We start from the raw sequence: 24,809 nt of genomic DNA, 5'->3' as shown, positions 1-24,809 counted from the left end.
GATTTGTTTTTTGGTATAACACTGAGCAAATAACTGTGTTTTCTTCAGAATTGCATGAATGGCCAAGACCTAAATATCCTGCCTGCTCTCCTATTTTTGTTTTTCAGAAAAGCTGCTGTCTCTCCTGCCAGAATATGTGGTGCCATACATGATCCATCTTCTAGCTCATGATCCAGACCTTACCAAACCACAGGATTTGGAGCAGATCAGAGACGTCAAAGAGTATGAGTGTTAAACACATTCACAAACTTTTGCAGTTTCCCCCTTCTACACACAGATAGCTTCATTATTTGACTAATACTCTCAAATTTGAATACTGAACCTTCTGTTTTTATTTCCAGAGAGTCTATTTACACTAAGCGTAAATAGCCTGTCTTGTTAGCAAAGGCTATTTACACGAGCTCCGCCCACCAATGTCTGGTTGAAAAAAGATGCGTGCCACTCAATGCCTGCAGTGGCGTAGGTCGTATGGCGCTTTTGACACGATCGACTCTTTCAAATTCGCCTTTTGCCGAACTTGCTCTTCTCCCTTTTCCCATCACAAATCAGATCAGAAAGGCATTAATTTTCAATAAAAATGAAGAGAATATATGAAAAGTGAAAATAAAGAGCCCAACGAGTGTTTAATAATAAAGTATTTATTGGGTAGGGTTAGGTGTAGGGAGAGCTTTATTGTCCCAATAAGGTGACATCCATTTAATAATTTTAATAAATACAATAATTTACAGACTGTTATTATTGTATCCTGTTAAATAGCATATCGATAAGAAAATGCTGCTGTTATCACTTAGTGTACATAGAATATACATTATTTTCACTTAGTGTAAATATCTACTACTGTTTGCACTTTGTAGTGCAAATAGCCACTGCCTTATATTTCTGTTAAGATTAAGTAGATGCAGACACGGGTTGTTTGTTTTAAAACTTTTTAAACTAATTCAGATTATTTATTTATTTTTTAATTTTTTCCCAGGTGCTTGTGGTTCATGCTGGAGGTGTTGATGACAAAGAATGAGAATAACAGTCACTCATTCCTGAGGAAGATGGTAGAGAACATCAAACAAACAAAAGATGCACAGGCCCCAGATGACCCAAAGGCAAACGAGGTTTGTTATCATAATAAATTATGCATATATAGCATATCCATTTATAATTATGCATATAGTTATGTATTTCTGAATCCCAGTGTGTTTTACTCTATTTTCATGCATTTACAGAAACTTTACATTGTGTGTGATGTGGCATTATTTGTGATCGCAAACAAGAGCACTTCTTGTCATCTGGACTCCCCAAAAGATCCTGTGCTGCCTAGCAAGTTCTTTACCCCACCTGATAAGGTAACAATCATTCTGACTATCCATAGTTATGATTTACATGTCACCTTACTATGAAACCCATTCCATCTGTTTCTATGTACAGGATTTTGTCAATGATAAGGAATATCTCTCACCAGAGGCAAAAGTAGTTCTGCAGACAGGGAAAATCCAGGTAGGTTTTGTCACTCCTGTAACTGTATGTGAATGATACCCAGATGACACATTTGTGTGAACATTCAGGATATAGCAAAGGCATGATTGAAACAGAAATGTTTCTTGAGCACCAAATCACATATAAGAATGATGTCTGAAGGATCATGTGACACTGAAAATTCTGCTTTGCCTTAATTTGCCTTGAATAAATTACATTTAATAATATATATTAAAAGAGAAAAGTCACTTCACAATATTACTGTTCGCACTGTGTTTTCATCAACTAATTGAGGCCTTAAGAGACTTTTCACAAACATTAAAAAAAATTGTACTGACCGGTGGTGTAATTATTTATAAAAATGAAAAAAAAAATGTTTTTACTACATTCAAACATTAGGGACCAGTTGTTCAAAAGTAATCTTATCGGATTGGATCAGATTGGATCAAATCTTGAAAATGGGTTGTTCAAAAGGAAAAAAGGATTCTGAAATCAGATTAGATCACAGAATCCAATCTTGGTTTTGATCTGGATAAAATCATCAGTTTGTGTTGGGTTTTATTAACTTTTTAGTATGATTGGCATACCTTTTGATCCGAAAAATCAAATGGGTGGATTTTTAGGAACAAAAATGTAATAAAACTTTAAAACTGGTCAAAAATACAACATTTTTATTATGCAATATACACACATGAACGCTACACTGAACTTTTCTGAGAGAATGCAAAAGCATTGATTTCACCCCCAACCCATCCCATAATCTTTCTATCAACATGTCTCTTTAGGGGCTCCGTAGAGTACTAGTAATCCAGATTTGGTTATCTGAAACTGTATCCAGTCCAATTGTGCTTTGAAAAACCAGGATCATTCTGATCCAGATTAAACTTTTTGAACAACTGGCCCTAGAACATTACTTATCTCCAAGTAAATGTATTTTGGGTTCAGCAAACAAAAAATTTAGGAACCCCTAGTTTGTTCAAAGAAGTTGAGTTATTTTGCAGATCAGACACATCAGTGTTCTTTTTGGAAAGTTCTGTTGAAATTATGCAACAATTGAATTCCTTGACTGCATTATGTAGCTCATTTGTTACACAACACATTAATATTTTTCAGCAACCACCAAAGCAGACAGGTGTACTGGGGGCAGTGAACAAACCTTTAACGGTAACCGCTCGCCGGCCGTTCATTAAAACCACCACTGCCGACACAGTGAGCAACGCAAGCACTAACTCCCAACCCAGCTCACCTGCAACAAATAAGAGCAGGTTTGTGCGTGCTTTTAATTTTCATTCACTATGATGTGGAATTTATCATGAATAACACATTCGCAGGAAGTAATTCATCCTTATCATTTACTACGTTCTCTTTCCTTATCATAAAGGGATGTGAGTTCTGAGGCTTCGGAGACAGGAGCAAGGGAGAATGAAGAGAATCCAGTGATCACAAAAGCAGGAGGTGTAAAGAAGGTAAGAAATATCCCATGTAAACACTGAAAATGCTGGACGTTCACCCTTATTCAGTTTTTTTGCTCTCTTTTAGGATGAGGCTGCTCAGCCCAGTGGGAAGAAACGTGCGGCACCTGCAAGTGACGGCACAGAGAACAGTGTGTCTCCAAACCCCTCAGCAGGATCACAGCCCCCTGCCAATAAACCACGACGTGGTCGCCCCCCTAAAAACCCTGCAGGTGTTGCCACACCAGATAAAGAGGCTGGAGCTACAACAGGGGGAGGGTCTGGGCGGGGCCGGAAGAGAGCAGCACCTGCTCAGGATCCCGCCACCACAGCCTCAGCTGATTCAATCAGTGGCAAGACACCAAAACAGCAGAAAGAAGCAGAGCCGAAAAGAGCAGGGCCACAGAGACAGATAGACCTGCAAAGGTAACCAAGTGTAACTGAATGACTTTTCTGTACATTATGTATAGTATGATATAAATCACTTTTAATTGGAAATGAATCTAGAATTTCCATATTACCACCATTTGACATCTATGAATGCCTTCACACCAATTCCGAAAATTCGTTTTTATTATTTTGTTGTCCTGTATGCTAAACACAACTTTATAACCTGTAATATCATTATTATTTTTATTTATTTTTTTGCAACCATGAGTGCAAGCAATTATATAATAACTCTGGTGGCAGAGCTAGAGAGTAGTGATGTGCTATAAAATGGAGAGGTTTCTGGTAAACACAGTGTTCCAGTCAGGCTAAGATACATGATATACAGTAGCAGCTGTCTATGTATATCATTACACAGAACCCATTTATTAATCTTTGTATGGCAGGGATTTATTTTTTTTTTTTTCATATTTTTCCTCCATTAGACCATATTTTTCTTATGGTATGGATTTTATTTTTATTTTAATGCATATGAATTTGCATGGACAGGGGAAGAACTTTGCTTGTGGCCTATAAATGATAAAATCATTGAGCGAATGGCCAGAGTGCATTTCACTTTTACAGTGGGATTTTCTATTCCAGAAAATGACATAAATGTGCATTTAATTTGCTTTTCGTGGAATCGTTTTTTGCTAAAGATCATTTGAAACCTTGTATGCCACAAACTGGCATCTGACTTGGTGTGAACAAGCCATAACTTTGTCACCTTAAGCTGTTATTGAATTCTTTCATGTGGAGTTGAGGCAGGTGTTTCTTTTGTCCAAGATCAGTAAGGGTAGCACAGCGAGAACAGCAAGCGTACCAAGACATCCGCCTGTCTCAGAAGACTTATGGAAGTGAAGGGGAGACAGAGAGAGAATTTGAGTCCAGCCCAGAGTATGTACTCTCACTCACACAGCTACAGGAGCAGCAGGAAGAAGCCATTCTCAAGCAGCTCAGGGGTGCAGCAGGGCCCAAAATGAGAGAATCCAGATATGCAGCAGAGCAGGGGGAGCTGTCAGTGAGTGTCTGAGGGAGCTTCATTTAGCACTGATGTCATGCTGTAACCTTAATGTTTGTTGTAGCTTTCAGCCTGTAGGAATAGTTCACCCTAAAATGAAAATTGTCATCATTTACATTACCCTAATGTTGTTCCAAACCTAATCCTATGTTAGAATAGGAATAATACATTTTGAAGAATGTTCTCAAGAAACATTTCTCATTATCAATGCTGAAAACAGTAGTGATGCTTAATTTTTTTTGTGGACACCAATACATTTTTTTTCAGTATCATTTGAATACAAAGTTCAAAAAATTGCATTTAAAAAAAAAATTGGAACATTTTAAGATTCTTTTGATCAATGTAATGCATCCTTACTGATTTAAGTTCATTTAAAAAAATAAATAAATCCTACTGACCATATCTGTTCTAAATTTGTCCTACACTGGTTTGCAACAACATGTGGGTAAATAAATATTGACAATTCTATGGATTCTGCAGGCCCACATGGATATAAGTAACTGTCTACTTTCTGTCAAACTCCGCCATAATGCAGATTGTTGATTGATATTTTTTGTTTCAGGTAAAGCGTCGGTTCATGAAGACAAGGACGGTCAAGCAGTAAATGATTGAATGACCCAACGAAGAGACACATCTACTTAAACATGACACGCTCTTCACAAACCAGAACTGTCTTTACCCCACACCTCAGAATGAGGAATGAATTCTTTAGATTCAGATGTTCAAACTTGTATGTAGAAATACAGACCTGTTTCTCTTCATTAGTTTCTTTTTTGTTTTCTGTTGAAATTGTTCATGTTGCTCTTTGCCTCTGTCCGGAGCCATTTTTAAAAACAAACATTTGAAAGAAAAAAAATTGTTTTAATCTGCTCTAAGGTTGCTTATTAAATACATGGAAAGATTTTTTTACTGTTTTATCTCCCTCTCCTCTTTTAACCCTCTATTAAATCCAAATATTGTCATCAGATTTCTTTGATTGCAAGGATTCATTGAGGCTCATTTCATTCATTTAGTTTAACTCAACTTACAGTACAAGGAGTGCAAGACTATATGATTAGTAATGCTGCTATTTATTCTGTTGGGTGTACAAGCATGAATTCCTCATACTGCTGCAAGGGACACCCTGCAGTTGCTATGAGATTTGTGTGTTTGGATTCATTCTAAATATTGGGTGAAAAATTAAGTTTTCACTGTTCAATTACTCCACATTTAAATGATATACCTTTTCATTTTTCCCCACACTTCCACAGTTCCCAAGCTGTTTTTCACCAATTTACATTCTTAACCTGAGTCGACTTAAATTTGACACCTACTGACGTAGATGTAATTACATGCACAGAACAGAGATTGACATAACACAAGTTTTCAGTTTTCACTTTTTTTAATTCAAAAGAATGACAGTTTCACAATAAATAACCATGCTTGTACGGCTCGAGTAGGTTTTTTTCTGTCTCGTTTTGTAAAGGAGCGTAAAGTGACTAAAGCCAGAGCCCATGACCTGCATTTCTCCTTTGACAGAAGTTTGTCCTTTTCACTTCTTCGTGCAATATTGAACAAGGTGATCACTACAGGAAGACAGTCTTTGTTTTTTTTTGTCTCATTTTTGTTTTTCATACAAAATATAAATCCAGCCATCGATGGTGCATTCTAGAGATGAACAGTACTTTATCCCCCCAAAAAACTTGACTGTATGTACATGAGAAAGGTGTATGAAAGCAACTAGCTGTGAAAGTGGGGGCATTATGAAAACAGATGGTATGTGGGAATGCTAGCAAATAGGTCAAGTAACAAAGTGAGAAAAAAAAAAGTTTTATCATTTCACCCCTGCAAGAACAGAACACTAGGTAAAAAACAGGTTCACAAAGCATTGTGTGGCAGTACTCGCTCTTGGCCCATTTGCTTTTAAGCATCTTTGTAGAATAGAAAACTCTAGCAGTTTGATTCATGCCTGCAACATCAGTTACATGCGAAATATGAAATTATATTTGCAGCTTGCAAGTGTAAATCTTAATACAAATGCGGTATGATCAAAATCACCCCACCTCACACTCAGAGACCCTTTTAAACATTTACACCAACTAGTTGTGACTTAACAGTTTTTGATGTCAAACTGAATGTCTCACTGTCTTGATTGTTCCACAAAGAAAAAGCCAATCATCAAGAGGAGAAACTCTTGTCTTCACTTTTTCTCATCTCTACATGTACAAACTTTTTATACTTAAATGCAAGTTGTATTATATAATACATTCAAAAAAAAAAAAAAAAAAGGCAACTCAAGGTATATCTGTCCATGATCAACTCAAACCCCTACAGCTGCCTCGAAAAGAAGTAGAGAAAGGATTTGTGGCCATCAATCCCACATTGCCCCCTTTTTTGAAAAAAGGAAAAGTGAGGAAGGGCATCTTCCTTTTATTTATTTTTTTTTAAAATGAACACTTTACCCAGCAAGTTTGAAACCGCGTCTGCACTCACAACGTAACACCATGTCATCTGGCCATTTCCACTACTATACAGACTGATTAGTGCAAAGGAAAGCCAAAAGAAACATTAAAAGAATCAAATGAGCAAATAAAATCACATTTGTTCATCAAATAGAAGGGGTATTATTAATCTCAAAGATTTGTTTTTTCAATACTAAATATCCTATTCAAATAAGCATATCCCAAATGGTTTATGGTGTACAGATAGAAGAAAAGAAAAAAAAAAAAAAAACATTCCTGCCTTTTAAATGTACACAACCTTAAATATACTAATTTACATGTACTAACATTGTTTCACAGATGCAATTGGGAGTTTCTTTTAGCGTGAAATGACAGTGATACAGGCTTTGTCTTTGTTGGGTTTCTTTAAAAGGGAATGACAGCCTAAATTTAAGAGGGAAAATGATTGTACCAAGGCAAAAACTGAAAGTGAAAATGATGGGAAGAAAAAGACGTGAACATTTGCTAGAGGTGGAAGATGACTAATTGTTTTGCAGTCTAACTGCTGATCTTACCCAAACATTCACTCTGAACACAAACCAAGATGGCTGATGCATGTGTGGATGGTTGGGTGGGAGTGAATGGGTCATGAAGCAGGAGGGGTTTGAGGGAAATATGGCCTGATGAAGAGAACTGGATGATCAGTTGCTTAGTAGCAGCTCTGTCGCTGTCTCCACGTCCCATGATTTTGAGGACAAGGCTACTATTACTGCATTCTGTTTGGAAGAGAAAGACAGAATGTTACACTCATATTTCTAAGCAACAGTAAATTTGCTAAATTAACTCTTTTAGCTGATGCTAACAGTTCACTTATTTGACTGAACCATATCACATTGAAATCACAGCCAGACTGACTTGATCAGCACATAACAAAAAGCTGTTCCACAAGTCAACTTACAAATGGCAAATATCATTCTTTCCAATAGTGCCTACAAAATAGTATTTTACATACTGCCTGTCAACATACACTACCATTCAAAAGCTTGGGGTCAGTAATTTTTTTTTTTTTAAAGAAATTAATACTTTCATTCAGAAAATTCATCAAAAATGACAATAAAGACATACGATTTTATTTAAAATAAATGCTGTTCTTTTAAACTCTATTCAATAAAATAGATCATGGTTTCCACAAAAATATTAAACAGCAAAACTATTAGAATGATTTCTGAAAATTCAGCTTTGCCATCACAGGCAAATAGCATTAAAAAAAAATATATATAATATATATATATAATATATATATATAAAATACATTATACCCATAGTTTTTTTCTTTTTTTCTTTCTATGAATTGTGCGATATAAACTCGGTTTTGCAAGAAAAAAGTCAGAATTATAAGATATAAACTCAAAATTAACTTTTTTATACTTTTATTCCATGGTTTCCACAGAACTCATTTTCTGCCACCAGGTAGGCTCCGCCCACAACAAACACAAAAAACATCATCACTGCACATCAGTCTATACACACACACACGCTGTGTCTCATTTTAGAGGAAAAATAAATACTATGGTAGTCAATGGGGGGTGACATTGGTTCAGTTACTGACAAGTTTCTTCCAAATATTTTCAGAAATTTATACAGGTTTGGAACTGCTTGAGGGTGAGTAAATTATGACAATTTTTGGGTAAACTGTCCCTTTAAGGATCATGTGACACTGAAGACTGGACTAATGATGCTGAAAATTCAGCTTTGAATCATAGGAATAAATCGCATATTAAAATATATTCAAATAGAAAACAGTTCTTTTCATTTGTAATAATATTTTTAGGGCTGTACTAGAATAATCGAATATTCGAATATTCGTTCGGTGGGGTGGCATTCGATTTTCAGTTTTGAGATTCGAATATTCTTTTTTTTTTTTTTTTTTTTTTTCAACACGTGACTTCCGTCGCGGACTCATTCTCACTCATAAGACAAAATAAATCCCTTATATAGAATAAAACTAATTGTAATAGATATTACATTTTGTGTCATTTTAAAAACAATTCATTTATTCTTATTCAACTGTTTATAAGCTTGCTACCATGTTCTTTATTTATTACAGTTCATTGAAATCACTGTGTGTTACTAATTTAATTTCTGTTTTGGGATTCATTTGTTTTAAAGAAATGTTCGTTATTAATACCTTATTAAAGTTCTTGCTCTCAACAGACTTTGTGTTTTGGATCACTTGTGCACTGTCCGTTTTCGGAGCATAAACCTGCCCGTGTAATGCGTACCGGAAACTGTTCTATTTAAAAGATTATTAAATGTTTATTAATATTTAAAGAATGTGTGCCACCTGATCATATTGCACCAAATGCAACACTGCACTCCACTGGGTCTGCCGCAACATATTTACGATGCCGAAGAGTGAAACGTGAAGTCGTGAAAGATGATACAAATGCAAACCGACACTATTATTATATATTTAGCCCCACCCACCGAAGCTTCGAATATTCGATATTGATTGCCACCTAAGCTTCGAAGCTCAAAAAATGGCATTCGAAACAGCCCTAAATATTTTGCAATATAACTGTTTTTTACTGTATTTTGATTTAATAATTACAGCCTCTGTGAGCTTAAGAGACTTCTTTAAAAATTGTACCGTTTCCAAACTTTTGACAGGTACTGTAAAACTAAATTTTGAAATTGTAATAGAAATCTTACCAATCCCAAACTTTAATGGTAGTGTATGTCAACATATGTAAAAACATTAACCTTGATATTAGGATTCATTTTCATTGTGTAATACACGACTAATATGTATTTACAAACACTGTAGTATAGGGTGTTGCCAACTTTTGTCTTTTTTATTTAATTTTATTTTAGAATGTATAATAGGTTTAGTAGTTTACTACTTCTTTGATGTTGAATCATGTGGTGATAACCCAGGAATGCATCTTTACCAGGGTGAGAAATTAACAAACGTAATTTTGCCTTGTCTGCCAGCCACGGTAGTGGGCGACCTGTAAGGCATCTCAGATTATCCTTGGATAAAAAAAACTGTTGTTCTCTAAACAAAAAGATGCCTAATTATTTAACTCTGGATTACAAACAAACGTGTGGTAGTCACTTTTGTTTTGTTTTAGCAGTCTCACACTGCAGTAAACAGTGTAAATGGAAAATGGACTAAAACTTTTTCAAAATGAAAATTCACCCTACTTCTGTGTTATCTCATTCTGAATGATTCATCCATGCTTTCCTTTATTTTTATTAATTTTGACAATCTTTTTTTTATTATTATTAAAGTGTCATAACTCGATCTCGAGACTTCTCTCTGGTGATGCATGCCGAACTTCTCCAAACATTTAGTCCTCTTAAACCCTGTCTTTCTTACAATCGACTGCAAGCTTGCTTTTAGATCTGTCACCATTCAATCAACAACCGATGGATAGAACAAAGTCCCTGTCCTACTTTTTTTTTGCATTTACATTTATGCACTTAGCAGACACTATACAAAAGCGACTTACAATAGAGGAACAAAGCAATTTGTCAGGGAGACAACAATATTTGTAATATACAATAACAGGTTTATTTGACAACATTAGGATGCACGCTACATAAGAGAATTGTTTTTGTTTGTTTTTTGCAAATGCACTGGTTTAAGGGTGTGGGGTGGTTAAGTGCTTGTGGAAGAGGTATGTCTTCACCTGCTTCTTGAAAGTTGTGATGTTTTTTAATAATCACTTCAAAAGTTATGAATTTCTTGTTTATGAGTTGTTTTTTAAGAGGACTTAGACATGAAAACAATATTAGAGTTATTGAGCAGACTCTTAAAGACATTTGAATTAAAAAAAGGCTAAAATTTGCTATTCTAAAGCCACCATCATTGTATAAAATGTTAAAGAGTTAGTTCACCCCAAAATGAAATTCTAATCCTTAAGACTTCTGTTCATCTTCAGAACACAAATGAAGATCTTTTTGATGAAATCTGAGAGATGTCCATCCCTATATATTGACTGCTTTTGCACCCGAGTCAAAAAGTTCATTGATCAGCGAACAGAAGCAGAAGCTCAACCGAACATGAATAATGCACAAGAACAAACCTCTTCCGGAAGCGTCAAAGTTTCAGTTGCAAAGGCAGTCAACGGAGGAACATACATCTCTCAGATTTATTCGAAAAGACCTTCATTTGTGTTCTGAAGATGAACAAAAGTCTTACGAGTTTGGAGTAATATGAGGGTGAGAAATAATGACAGAATTTTCATTTTGGGGTGAACTAACCCTTTTAAGGACAGTAATATGACAAGCTTAAAAACTCAGTGACAGTATTCATTTATAATTTATATCAAGTAATGTGCTGAAAGGCAACACGTGCCAATAGTGCCATGTGTCTCTAAGGTTGCCATCCCTGCTGTAGTCTGTGCATATCTGAATTTTTAACCACACTAGCAGCTGTCCAGGTTCAGTACTTACTTTGTCAAAGCCCATTGCACAAAGTTTGTCTATTTTGCGTGTGTACTCAGGACTGGACACGGGAGCACCAGCGTAAACGTGAGACCAGAGACGGGCAGTTTGTTTGAACATTTCTGGATTCTGCTTATACTGCAAAAAACCACAACAGTGATGTACTTGAAAGGTTTGCTATGCTTTGTTATTGCACATTCTCAGTCAGACAGACACACTGACAGCTGCGTATTTCACACACATGTACCTGATTTGCTACTACAGCGTCTTGAGGATCATCTGGCTCTGCAGCAGCTAACAGAGCCTGTAGTGAGAGCAGGACTGTTCGCAGAGTCATAGCTGCAGCCCTGTACACAGGAAGTGAAGACAGAATAAGTAGGAGTTGAAGAGTACAGAATCGTTTAAAAAAGGAACAGGAAAGAGACGGTGCAATAGTTTAGAGAGCAGTGTCAAAAGCATTAGATAATGTAGGATATGCACGACAATAATAAACTAGACATGTCATTCTCATTAATTAATAAGCACTCACCATTGGTCTTTTAAAATGTCCAAACATATTGCCCCGGTAACTGAACTTATATTGGGATGCCAGATCTTAGTAATAAACCGCACCTGAAAAAGATGACAAAACTTATTTTTTAACTTCAAAAGTTCTTTGATCATAATTGATCGCTTCTTTCTTATTGTACATGTGTGCAGATTAAAAATAAAAAAGACAAATTAAACTCAGAAAAATTTAATTATTGCCCTGATAACTTGACTGTTTAATAATTTATGATTACAAATTTCTGTTGTCATCTCTGTGTTTACAGTCACATTTAAAAGATTTAGGTATTTTTATATAATGTTCTTCACTGCTTTGTTAATCAAGGCAAGTGTTAGTCAATTTAAGGCTGCAGACAGGCTCTGAATTTTTGCAACTAGTGTTGACTCGTTCACACAAAGGACGATTACTATAATGATAAAGATATAGTTGGTAAAAAATCATTCTAAATATAATAGTGCAGCAGAGTCCATACCATAACCATAACGGCAAGTGCACACAGAGAAACAATATTATTCTAATCACTTTCAGAACTATTTTTTCAAGCTGATGAACAATAAATTGATACATATATTTTAATACATTGACAGCCCATAAGAATCTATCCTTCTTTAAGAGCTTGAGCATTAAAGGGGCAGACAAACAAACTGCAGCACTCTTATAATAAACACAGCGATATTGTCATCTGTTGAGGACTCTAATATAGTTATCTTTATAGTTACTCTAATATAGTTATCGTTCTTTGTATGAACAGGCCTTAAATCAGGGCAAAAGTCGTGTTGTGTATTCCAGCCTTTAATCAGGTCAGTAAAATTATCTGGACTTAACTGGAACCAAATGAGATCCTGCTCCTGTTCATATATCCACTGGGATAAAATTGAAGTTTTAGTTGATTTAATAATACTCCTCACTCTGAAACTTTCAAATGGAGCAAAAGAAAGTGCTAACAAATTAGCAAGTAAAGTAAGTTTTTAATATTTAATATTAAGTGAACATGGTTATTTGTCTTTAAACACCTGCCTCCATTATGGTATGGAAGACCCACTATTAACTATCCAATAAATTCCTGACAGGTAAAGTCCCACCCAACATGTTTTTCTATTGAAAATCCTGTTTCACATAGAATTAATCTAGATTGTTTTTACCTTAAATATTAACCACAATAATTAATTATCATAAAAACAAAAACTATTAAAAAAAAAAAAAAAAAAAGATTACCTTGGGTGGATTAAAAGGATATGTCTCAGGAATCTTGATTTCTAGCTGATATCTGCCTCCTGTGGGGGAAAATAGCTTATAAGTTACAATCTTATCTACAAACGTAATGTATTTGCAAACATCATTGCAGCAATAGAGAAAACTGATGAAAATAGTATCTTTACCTTCATATGGTGTGTCTGGTGGTCCTGCTATTTCACCCTTTAACTCTGTGAAGTTTTCATCCACCAGATCTACTTTTATTTGATTTTTACTTGTCTGTTATAAAGCAAAACAAAAATGGAAACCAATGAAAAAAGTTAACTATTGTGCACTTATAACTGTAAACAGGAGGGGAAACAAAGTCAGAAACAAACATTCAGCTAGCAAGACAAGGAAGTTTTCTTTTATTCCTTTGCCCAGAACAAAGAAGTGACCAGTATATAATCGTGGGGCTGTCTTAAAACATAATGAACTGCCTAGGTAGACAGCATGATTGGTGCTTATGATTCCCAAAAATGCTGTCTAGGTAGGCAACTCAAAAGGTTTTGAAACAGCCATGGTCCTGCACTACTGAAAACTACTCAAACAGCCTAGCAGTCCTGCTAACTGACACTAACAGACCATGTCAGGACACGACCAGGAAAAGAGTAAAAAAAGTATTTAAAAAAGAAAACACACGTTAATGGGCGATAAACACAAGCTAATATTACCACAGCCCACTAAAGTAGTGTCAGTGAAGCTAAAAGGCTAACTATGTCAAATAGCATGTTAGCTCTATAGCTAAAGCTCGGCGTGTGCCACCACAAATCTAGCCGTACTTTGATGTGTCTATAAATGATTTTCGCATTTCGAACTAGGCTTCCGTCTTAAAACATCAAAGAAAGCACAATTTTACATGTATGACTTCCGTATCTAAAGGCCATTTAACAGCTCATGCTAACATTAGCTTAGCAGGCTAAGCTAGCTCATTGGCTTCTGGATGATTATCCCCAAAAGTCCTTGTGTTTGTTCTCAACGGGCAAGGAAATAGAGTAAAGTAACGTTTTGCAAACCTCTTCGCTTTTCAGCACTTCCTTAAACTCTCGCTTGATCCTCTGCACAGCGATATTTGCCATGGCTGATTGATTCCCCTCTCTCTCACTCTTTCTCTTTCTCTCTTCCGCTGTTTTTGAACCTCCAGTCCGCAAAGACTGATAGAGCTTCACTTTCACACCCCTCTCTCTTTCTCTCTCTCTTTCTCTCTCTCTTTCTCTCTCTCTCTCTCCCTCTCTCTCCTAAACAGTACGCTGAGCTCCAGTACAAACACTGGCAAACACAATGAGAGCCTGGAAAACTCAAACGCTGCAATAGAACACTGCGTTTGTCCTCTTTGTTGAATCAGGTGGAGCGGAGATATTACGCGTGGAAAAGCAGGGCTCTTGACAGATCCAGAAAGCTTTCAGATCTAGTATCAGTCCCATATGGTGTGCTGCTGTCACATGATATCGTGGTTACATCTGTTTCACTCCCACGTGATACATGCAAAACACATCCTCACCCTGCACTGTTTTTGCAAACATTTTTTATATTTTTTTTATATTTTTAATTAACAAATAAATAGCTAATCATATAGGCATATTAAATAAATATGTACATTCAATTGTATATGAAAATGAATATAAATTAAGATATTTGAATTTTACCTACAAAATTATGTTAAACACATAGACTGTTTAAAAAAAAAGCATCACATTACCATTCAAAAGTTTGGGGTCAGTATTATTTATTTATTTATTTATTTGAGGTAATATTTTATTCAGCAAGAATTTATTAAATTGATCAAAAGTGACAGTAAGGACATTTATAATGTAATAATATAATATAATATAATCTGTTTCTGTTATTTTAAAATTTCTATTAATCAAATAATTCTGAAAAGAAAAAAAAAAAAAATCAGTTTCCGTAAAAGTACTAAGCATCACAATTCTTTTCAACTTTGGTATAGGTAAGAAATGTGTCTTGAGCACCAAATCAGCATATTAGAATGATTTCTGAAGGATCAAGAGATGTTAACTTTTTCTCTTTTTTTTTAAAATCAAACAACTGCAGCATAAGACTTGTTTCCAAAACATTAAAACAAATCACAAAGTTTGAATGCTAGGGCAATTATCTCCATTAACACTATTATGGGATGTTGTTATTGTAAATTGTTGACTTTATTTTTGTATGCAACGTAATGTTTGGCAAAAATGTGTTTATATGAAACCGACACACTTAAACACACTTAAGGAATATTAGGTATTACAGTCTAAATGATTTATCCGTGCACATCATTATCTCTTCTCTGATGACACGTGAAGGGGGTGGATTCTGGAATCCACTGCCGCTTCAATATATATCTTTTAAGTTATTAATCAACATTTATCTTTCTGTTAAATTATTTGAATGACTTCTTCAAAGTATATTAAAGCATTTCTTTTTCCTTTTCAAACACTAGAAAATAAGTTTGAATATTGTCTGTACCTCTCACTGAGAGAAAAGAACATGTTATCAGTATGTTTTGGGAAAGTTTCCTGCTCAGAGCAGAGCTCAGATCAACTTCAGCCTTGAAGAAGCTGTGAAACTTGTATCTGTGTATGTGCGCTAAGTGTTCTGTGCAGATCCTTTGTATTGGTGGACAACTGGCACTCTGCTGAAGACCAGCAGACGCCATGTCATGACCCCAAAAGGACATAAATCCAGAGTCAGCATCATGACGAATGGAGATATGCTTCTGACTGTTCATGTGTGGAAGATTACCAAATTTGTCTATTTTTCTTTGCCAATCAGAATCATTCAACCTGAAGTAATGACGTAGTTAGTTGACTCTGTTAGAGTATAATTGTTGTGGAAATGTGAATGTACGCAGAGCGGCCTAGAACTCTGTGTGAGACTTGAAGCTGGTTTCTGCTGATGAAACGGCGAACTATTCTTCAGTAAAATTATCTTCAATTTATTTATTTATTTTAAACTCTGACTCCGGGTCTTCATTCACCATATCTGGTCTTTTGGGTCTTTAACTGTAAAGTTCCTCTACACGTTTACTGCATCATGAAATCAGAACAATAGCAAACCACAATGATCCTATCAATTCCCAATGGATGAAAACAAGTCCCATCCCACATTTTTTCTTGTTCGATAAGCCGTTTCACTTGGAAATACATCACAATAAAGAAAGACTATCACAACTTCTGTTTCATGCAAATTAAGGTGACAGTCTTCTCTAAATAATACCCCCCAAAATGAGCTATCTCTGGTTATAAAAACAGCCAGGAAAGAGTGCTTGGTGCAAAGCACACTAGAAGTGGTTGCATGTCATGTAGTCATATGTTTGTTTGTTTGTTTTTTCTCTCTCTTTTCAAATAAGAAAACATCATGCCAACATTATAAGACATGTCATTTTTTTTAGTCTTGGAGTGATTAAAGTAAACCACAGAGATCAAAAGTGCAAAATTCCAGAGGTGTAAAGTGTTTGAGTAAATGTAATTAGTTACTGTACTTGGGTATCTTTTTGGCTACTTTGTAGTTGTACTGAGTATCAAAGATATTGGCAACTTTTACTCTCTACTTGACTACATTTTTGAACAAGTAAATGTACTTTTTATTCCACTACATTTGTGATGAGTAATGCAATTACACATTACATTTTGCTTGGCAGCTAACATTTTCTGCAGCAGTTTGTTTCTGATATAAAGAAGCAATATCGTCATCTAAGGGCATTGAAGATACTATATCTTGTGCGTTTTGCCTTTAGTCACCAAAACTTTTCAACAAGGCTACTTTACGTGAATGCGAGTGCATTAGCAGCGAGATGCTGAATCGCAGGTGTTTGATTTATTAGATGAGGAAAATGACTGCAGATGGTGATGAGGCTCAAACCAGCACATACAGTGCAAGTAGACTTTGACTATTTTATTTTACTTTACATTTTTTTTATCCACTATATTGACAAGACCTTTTTAAAGGATATTGGTTTACTTATGGCCTTTTTATGCACTTGAGCTTAACTGACATTTGAGAGTTTGTAGACGTTTAAGTGGCTGTTGTGTCGACTTTGATTTATTGCAACACTGAGGTGTTCAGTTTTATTTTGATTTCAGAAAATAAACATGATTTCTTATCTTACAAATCAATTGTTTTTTTATTTTATTTTCACTGGCATGTCTCTCAGGTGTTGAGAACTAGTGCCTCTCTGAGCCTACGTTCAGCATGAGTAAAATACTTAAGTACTGTTAAAATCAGATACTCTAAGACTTTTACTCAAGTCATTAGAATAGGTGAATTGTAACTTGTAATGGAGTCATTTTCGCGGTAAGGTATTTGTATTTACTCAAGTATGGTTTTCAGGTACTCGAAAATTACACCCATTTGTAAAGGGTTAGTTCACCCAAAAATGAAATTTCTGTCATTAATTGATTGATTGAAAATTTATTTCACACACTTCATCATTTTAAAGACAAAATTAACAATAAATAAGAAAAGTTAATGTGTGTAAAAAGGGGGAAACCCCTTTTAAAAGGAAAGCTTTTAAAAGGGGGCCCAATTACTCACCGTCATGTCATTCCAAACCCACAAGAAACTTTGTTCATCTTCAAAACCCAAATTAAGATATTCTTGATGAAATTCAAGAGTTTTTTTTTATCCTCCGTAAAAAGCAACATAATTACCATCATTTATGGTCCAGACAAGACATCGTTAAAATAGTCAATGTGACTACAGTGGTTCAACCTTAATGTTATGACTTTATTCAACAAATTCGACTCTCCCCTGTCATTCTCATACGCTGTTTATGTTCAGTGTTTCCAGGTTCTGTGTCAGAACGCCGGCTCAGTATTGGCCGACGCTGTTCACGTGAGCAGCACGATGTATGCGTGTGCTGCTGACACAGGAGCCGGCCAATAATGAGCCTGCGTTTTGATGCTAATAATAGCATTATTAATTGTAGACAATGATATAATTAAATTTTAAAAACATAAAATAATAATTAAAAAAATACTGTACTGATTCAGTGACTGTACAAGCTATTCCAGCTAACAAAAATTTGTTCTAAGAATGTTTTTATGGTTTTGAGAACATTATTAAAGACCAGATAACTTTGAATTAATGTTTTGTTCATAACTTTGAGAGAACCTTGCCAGAATGTTAGGGAAGTTCTGAGAATGTCCCGTTAGCTGGGATTGTGTCTAACACAATTCTGGAATTTCAGAAAAACTGAACTTTTCTAAGTTGGCATCACCATTGCACAATTTCAGTAATAATAGATATAAAAAAATAGGAAAGGAAGTTTAAAAAAATCATGCTGGGACTGAGATGACTGGAGTCTTCATTTATGTTGCATTGTTTTTCAAAACATTTTTCAAAATTACTCTTCTATTCTTTATGTGTACAACTTTTAATGCAGGTTGGGTCTGAGTGACTTTGATGATGAGCTTGCATTTCCCTAGATTAACAACACACACACACACACACACACACACACACACACACACACACACACACACACACACACACACACACACACACTCCCATGACTGTCAGTGATGGGCACTGCAATTATGTATTTCATTATTTACACCCCGCCGGCAAAATGTCGATAACCAATTAATAAATGACGCGCTCTGCGAACGGTGAGAAAAGCAACGGCCATTCAGTGTTCACCAAAATCTGCGACATTATACGTCATGTAGCGACGTGGCTCTCATCCACCACACGAATGTACGAATCCTACTATAGTAAAGGCCTCTCTCATTAATATTAATTACTAGGTGTTATGTTCGCCCAGTCGACCTCGTTGATTTGCTGAAACGTACACGTTAAAGCCTATGGTTAAAGGACGAAGACTTACCTCATGAATAATAATTAGGTAACGCAATTGGACGCCCCAGGAAGGATGCAAATTACAATTCAGGAACCAAGCCTTCGCCATAGTAACATTCCTAATGTTGCTTCCCTGATCCTTATCAAAACACAGACGGAACATCAGCCGGAGCTGCGGCCCATTGCCAAACACCAGTGTACACAAGGGAGCATTTGCACTGGATTTAGCCTGTGCGACCGGACACTCTCAGGGGTCAATATTCACATATCGGTCCTCCTGGTTTGAAGCGAATGTTTTTAAATCTCTTCGAGTGAGTTATCGAAGTCATTGGTAAGACATCTGTTTACCAAAATCTTGTTTGTTTCCATAGGGGTTAACTTTTTTATTTTATGTTTTATTATTCTTTTTTTTTTAAATGCTGTCTGCAGATTCAATTAATACGCTGCTTTAATTAATAATATATAGGCTATTCCTCCATCCTCCTCGAAGACTCTTATATTCCAAGTTAAACAGCTTTAAGCAAGAATATTTTGAAAAACGTGTTTTTTATTCTTTGTTTATTATATATTACTTAAACGGTATACATTTTGTGTGTATAAGTGGTTTATACATGTTTAGTGTTTAGATAGACCGTAGTTTATTCGAGTCAGCCGGTTGAGTGTAAAGTTATCGAAGAGGAAGCAGCGAAACAGAACCAAGTTTTAAAAAAACGTAGCTGATAAAAAAATAAATTTGCATCAAACGTTTGCTTTCGTGTTATTTTGCGGAAAGCATTGCTTTGAGTAAGTGTTGTTCTTCCCTGAAACCTTGACTTGGGTTTCCTTTCATTTGTTTACAGTTTCGTATATTCAGTAATGCTTGAAATGCAATACAGTCCCTTTTCAATATTTCTATAGTCTTTGAATACGTCCACTTCTTAAAACACACCAAACAAAAGAGCCGAGTTTTGAGAGTTTGTGTTAGTGTTAAGCTATAGGACCCGACTGCTCTGACAAATAAATATATCCAGTATTTAGCCATAATAATAATACTCGTATCCAAATATAGCCATTTTACTGTAGCCTAGTATTCAAGTGGTAGGAAAGGTCTCACACTACATCCTATCTTCCGCACCCATTTTCATATAACAAGTGACAAGCGCCCATCACATACAGCTACGCCATAATCACATTTTAACGCATGTTAACATTTAATTGTATTCAAGTGTCAATTTTTGGAGTGAACTGGGCCAATATTAAAGTGAAACAAGATAAAAAGAAATTTAAGAGCAAGTTGGTGCGTGGACAATTTTTATTTAAGTTTATGTCATAGTTCACCAAGTAGTCAGACACACTTATATCCACACGTTCCCTAAGAATATATATATATATTTATAAAATATAATGTGTATATATACAGCTATGGAAAAAATTAAGAGACCACTCCAAGTTCAGAAATCAATGTTAAGTGGTCTCTTAATTTTTTCAATAGCTGTATATATGTAAGAAGTAACCCCTCTTCCCAGGTCCTATATATATATATATATATATATATATATATATATATATAATATATATATATATATTAGTGAAAATAACATACAGCTAGATCATTAACTGCAAGCCAAGTCCTTTGAATATTTAAAGTAGTCTGACACAGCTTTGTGTTTATATATGTGTCATGCTGACATCCTATAGACCTTCCTATGTGAAGTCTTTTTTTATTCACCACACCCACGTAGTTTTGAGCTACGTGTCTCTGTGCGTTTAAAATAATTTATTATTATTATTATTATTATTATTATTAAAGTCTGGAATGTGTGTGAATTCCGTCTTATTCAGGAGAGGATGGCAGAGGGAGGTTTTGACCCCTGTGAGTGCATCTGCTCTCATGAACATGCCATGAGGAGACTTCTCAACCTGGTGAGTTCTTCTGTTCCTTTTTCTCTGTTCCAGATCAGCATTTCAATTAACACAAGTTCTTTAATTTATGAACAAAATAAACCATAATATTAACAAATCAATACATGCTTAACTTGTTTGCCTACTCTGGATCTGCTATTATAAATTAATCAGATGAATTTTATATAAGCTTATTGATCCATTGATCTGTATGAAAGAAAAGTGAACAACTGGGATTTAGATGGACCGTGTCCTTATATTGGATTTCTGTTCTTTTCTTGGTACAAAAGCATACACTACTGGTCAAGAGTTTGGCATAATTATGATTTTGTTAAAAATGCTTTTGAAATGCATTTTATCAATTTTGAAAACAGTTGCTGCTTAATATTTTTGGGGAAACCATGATACACTACCATACAAAAGGTTTTAAAAAAAGAAAAGAAAACAAAAAGAAACTTAACTTACTTTTATTTAACAAAGATGCAGTAAATTGATCAAAAGTGGGGCTAAAAAAGATGTTCTTTTGAGCTTTCTATTCATCAAAGAATCCAGAAAAGAAATCACATTTTCCTCAAAAACATTAAGCAGCAAACACTGTTTTCATCCCTGATAATAAAAATCATTATTAGTAATTGAGTACCAATAATAATTGATAATTGGCACCAAATCAGCATATTAGAATGATTTCTGAAGTTTCAATGTGATACTGAAGACTGCAGTCATGATGCTGAAAACTAAGCTGTGCGACCATAGGAATAAATTACATTATTTATATATATATTTCTTGTGTCATCTGGTAGCTTATACATTCCAAAAAATAAAAAAAAAATAAAATAAATAAATATATTTATTTATTTATTTACTTACTTACTTACTTACTTATATATATATATATATATATATATATATATATATATATATATATATATATATATATATATATATATATATATTTATATATTTATTTATTTTTATATATATATTTATTTATTTTTATATATATATATATATATTTATTTATTTATTTATTTATTTATATATATAGAAAACAGTTGTATTAAATTTTAATAATATTTAACAATATTACTGTTTTTACGGGGGAAAAATATTACTGTACCATATTACAATATTACTGTTTTTACGAAAAACTTGCTATGATAGTTATTAATCATTGCCAAAAGTCTTTGTTTTGTTATGGTGTAGAAAGCTTTTTTGTTTCAATTTCATTTGGATGTATCCCAATCTGACAGGGCCTCTATGTTCCAGACTGGTTTGTAGTTTTCAAGAGCTGTTGTGGCAAATGCAATAACAGAAGGAACTTCAGATTCAGGACCATCTTCATCTAGGCAATTTCTTGTCTTTATTAAACATATATTTTAGAAAAAGATCATATAAAATACCTATCTTTTTAAAATGTTGCTAGGTGTAAAATAATTTTGCTGTTGTAGTCTGCATGAATGACCAGTAGAGGGCGCTAGTGATTCTTTAGTTCAGCCAAGAAAATAAATAACACTTGATTCAACTGTTTGGAAACATTTGAATAGTTTTCGCCCTGTTAAAAACAACTTTTTGTGGTATAAATACAGAAATACAAATATGAAATCATATAATATCAATAAATATTATATGCATGGAACCTTTTGCAGAGGAATACCCACATTGATTGTTTCAATCAGGTCAAATTCAATTTCAATTACTGTTTTATGAATTAGTGTAATATAGAAGCATCAGTTTTTGTCCTAAAATTGCTTTCAGACAGAATCCCACATCCACACAGAATGTTGTAATTTCATCCATATAGTATTGTTTTTGCCTGTATGATAAAATATTGCCTTTGTGATTCTTTTCCAAGCTGAGACAGTCCCAGTCCTACTGTACAGACACAGAGTGCCTTCAGGAGAGTAAGTCTGTCCATACAAAAAAAAAAGAAAAAGAAAGAAAAAAAAAAAAAAAAAAAAAAAGGCAAATCACACATAGCACACATGTTGTGTGTAATTTTTTAAAATTGAGTTTTGTATGTACACAGTGCCCGGCCCCAACTCCTCAGTAGAAGGGGACATCACTCTGCCCATGATCATTATGGGATGGATAGTTCTAGCTCTCGTGCTTTTTCTGTTCCGCCCAGCCAGCTTGAGGGGCCCTTCAGCCAGCAGCAAGCCCTCCAGTCCTCATGGCGTAAGTCATGCCAGACAAACCTTTAATGAATGATCATTACAGTATAATGATTAAACTCCGTCAATTATCACTTACAAGCAGTGCTCAAGTATTGGCACTTCTGTATTTCAATCTGTAGCATACCCTCACTTTTTCTTGCTTATAACGGCATTTCTCACATGTTGATGACCTCCACATGATAACGGTAATCAGAAAGTGTAGCAAAGTATTCAACCTTAATAGGTTTTAACAATCAGTAAATCACCTAATATGTATTATGGGCTGCTTTAACTTTGAATCACTTGTACTGTAATTTCCTTGAATTGTAATTGTTGTCATTATATGGATCTTTTTCTTCTTTTTCAGAATCATGGCAGAGAGCCACCAGCACCTCCAGTGGACTAGAGATTTAACCCTGCACAAAAGATTTGATCTTTTAATCCAGCTTCCACCTGATCAGCTACTGTGACCAGTATAACTTATTCGTTTCCTTAATCATCTCTCAGTATTTCTGATTCCAAATTCTCTAGACCAATATCAAGAGGGTGATCTACACCAGTGCTTGGATAACAAGGTGTTTCTATAAAGAGGAAGCAAAAAAAAGAAAGTTTTCCAAGTGGTGAAGATGCTACATTGTTAGAGTGTGATGATTTCCAGGTTTATATAGCTCAGTCTTTAATTTCTTACTACTTCTATTTTTATTATAAAGCATTATTAGGTATTTAGCAAGTTGTTTAAATGACATATAAGCATATATAATGACACTTACCCTAGATCAGCCTAAATATTAATTGCAATCTAGAGTAAAGGTTACCTAGTTATCGAGTGGTGTCAAGAGATTTGGGTTATTTTCGAGTAGACTGAGGTGGAGAGGATAATATTTCTTGTGTCCTTTGGTAGCTTATACATTCCAAAGCTATAATGACTTCACAGACATGATGTCATTGGTCCTTGTAGGAGCGTGAGCCTTGACTCTGTATTGGGTCATTCTGAATACAGACGTACTTAAAATGATTCACACATTTGGGGTTGACCAAGACCGCTTCTTAAAAGTAAAAAAAATTGTGCAAGAGGGACTTAAAAAATGGGCGTATTCCAGTATTCACTTGGCTCTTATAACTGTAGTCATGGCTGTGTGAATGTTGTCATGGTTTGAGGTCTGTTGACCGCAAAGAGAGAGCTGATCTAAAGCAGACCTCTCCACCCTGATGACTCTGACAGTCTATTTATCATTCATGTATAAAAATCATTAGTGCAACTGATAGAATAGACAGTTAAATGCCATTCTGAATAGAGTTTTGTTGAGTTTGCTCAGGAATCATTATGTAGCTATACAGTTAATCAAATGGTGTGGCCAAATTTCAGTGATGAAAATCTAAAAAAAAACAAGTTTATCTTTCAAAATAAGATTTAAATGGGTTACTGTGGACTTTTGGTAGTATTTGTAAAGAGTGAGATTCCCTTTTAAACTTAAAGGCAAATCTACCAACTGTAGCACTTTGGTTTTGGCAACTTTACATGTGTACAGAAAGCAAAGCTCCAGAAAAACACCAAAGATAGGATGTTAATCTGCTCCACTTCAAGTGTGGTGTACCTTACTGGGAAACTTTCCTGTCTCTTCAGTTCTGTGGAAATGTTAGAATGTCTTACTGACACAAAAGTCAATTTGTTTAATTGGACGGACTAATGATTTTCTTGTAGGTTCAGTTAAAGTGGTGGTGTGGGTTTTGGGGCATGTCAATTAAATTCTGTCTATGTACACTGTTCTAATGAAACTGCTCTATGTGAAAGGGCTTGATCTATGCACTTTTGGTTACTTAAAATAAATATGAACAATAGCATTACGTTTTGTCTTTTTTTTAATGTGGGTATGGGACTATTTATTGGTGGTTGTTAGTGTCTTTGATACATTTCTAGTTAGAATTTGTTAGTATGACTCTCTCAAGAGTAATTTCTAC

At 34.8% G+C, this 24,809-nt stretch overlaps 3 protein-coding genes across 6 annotated transcripts in view; 2 read left to right on the top strand and 1 right to left on the bottom strand.

The window, feature by feature from the left end:
• pds5a (PDS5 cohesin associated factor A) overlaps positions 1–5,332 on the top strand; it is a 36,596-nt gene extending 31,264 nt beyond the window's left edge. For all 3 annotated transcript variants that reach the window (XM_067405089.1, XM_067405092.1, XM_067405091.1), the window contains exons 26-33: positions 108–222; positions 974–1,106; positions 1,218–1,337; positions 1,420–1,488; positions 2,581–2,732; positions 2,849–2,933; positions 3,007–3,344; positions 4,928–5,332. In XM_067405089.1, the coding sequence (XP_067261190.1) occupies positions 108–222; positions 974–1,106; positions 1,218–1,337; positions 1,420–1,488; positions 2,581–2,732; positions 2,849–2,933; positions 3,007–3,344; positions 4,928–4,931 (1,016 nt within the window). In that variant the 3' untranslated portion in view covers positions 4,932–5,332. The remainder of the gene's footprint in view (positions 1–107; positions 223–973; positions 1,107–1,217; positions 1,338–1,419; positions 1,489–2,580; positions 2,733–2,848; positions 2,934–3,006; positions 3,345–4,927) is intronic.
• A 119-nt stretch (positions 5,333–5,451) lies between these two features.
• Positions 5,452–14,441, bottom strand: ube2kb (ubiquitin-conjugating enzyme E2Kb (UBC1 homolog, yeast)). 2 transcript variants are annotated; one of them, XM_067405093.1, is made up of 7 exons: positions 14,034–14,437; positions 13,164–13,257; positions 13,000–13,058; positions 11,767–11,849; positions 11,485–11,584; positions 11,247–11,375; positions 5,452–7,561 (listed from the first exon to the last, which is right to left on the bottom strand). In XM_067405093.1, exons 1-7 carry the CDS (start codon positions 14,094–14,096, stop codon positions 7,487–7,489), a joined length of 603 nt encoding a protein of 200 aa, XP_067261194.1. In that variant the 5' UTR covers positions 14,097–14,437; the 3' UTR covers positions 5,452–7,486. The 2 variants fall into 2 exon arrangements, with proteins under 2 accessions (XP_067261194.1, XP_067261195.1); XM_067405094.1 differs by lacking the exon at positions 11,247–11,375 and having other exon boundaries at positions 14,034–14,441.
• Positions 14,442–18,964: 4,523 nt separating this feature from the next.
• Positions 18,965–24,712, top strand: smim14 (small integral membrane protein 14). The gene is made up of 5 exons (XM_067403633.1): positions 18,965–19,147; positions 20,638–20,718; positions 22,550–22,598; positions 22,724–22,872; positions 23,218–24,712. Exons 2-5 carry the CDS (start codon positions 20,644–20,646, stop codon positions 23,254–23,256), a joined length of 312 nt encoding a protein of 103 aa, XP_067259734.1. The 5' UTR covers positions 18,965–19,147; positions 20,638–20,643; the 3' UTR covers positions 23,257–24,712.
• Positions 24,713–24,809: the final 97 nt, after the last annotated feature.

This window comes from Chanodichthys erythropterus, chromosome 12 (genome assembly GCF_024489055.1).
Source record: "Chanodichthys erythropterus isolate Z2021 chromosome 12, ASM2448905v1, whole genome shotgun sequence".
NCBI lineage: Eukaryota > Metazoa > Chordata > Actinopteri > Cypriniformes > Xenocyprididae > Chanodichthys > Chanodichthys erythropterus.
The sequence above is the reverse complement of the archived record's forward strand: the minus strand, read 5'-3'. Positions and strand labels throughout refer to the sequence as shown.

Coding starts and splice junctions, on each gene's coding strand:
- ube2kb (XM_067405093.1), bottom strand. CDS start 14,096: ATGGCAAATATCGCTGTGCAGAGGATCAAGCGAGAGTTTAAGGAAGTG. Junction 13,059..13,163: donor ACCAGACACACCATATGAAG/GTAAAGATACTA, acceptor TTTCCCCCACAG/GAGGCAGATATCAGCTAGAA. Junction 11,376..11,484: donor ACGCTGTAGTAGCAAATCAG/GTACATGTGTGT, acceptor GGTTTTTTGCAG/TATAAGCAGAATCCAGAAAT.
- smim14 (XM_067403633.1), top strand. CDS start 20,644: ATGGCAGAGGGAGGTTTTGACCCCTGTGAGTGCATCTGCTCTCATGAA. Junction 22,599..22,723: donor CACAGAGTGCCTTCAGGAGA/GTAAGTCTGTCC, acceptor GTATGTACACAG/TGCCCGGCCCCAACTCCTCA. Junction 22,873..23,217: donor AGCCCTCCAGTCCTCATGGC/GTAAGTCATGCC, acceptor CTTCTTTTTCAG/AATCATGGCAGAGAGCCACC.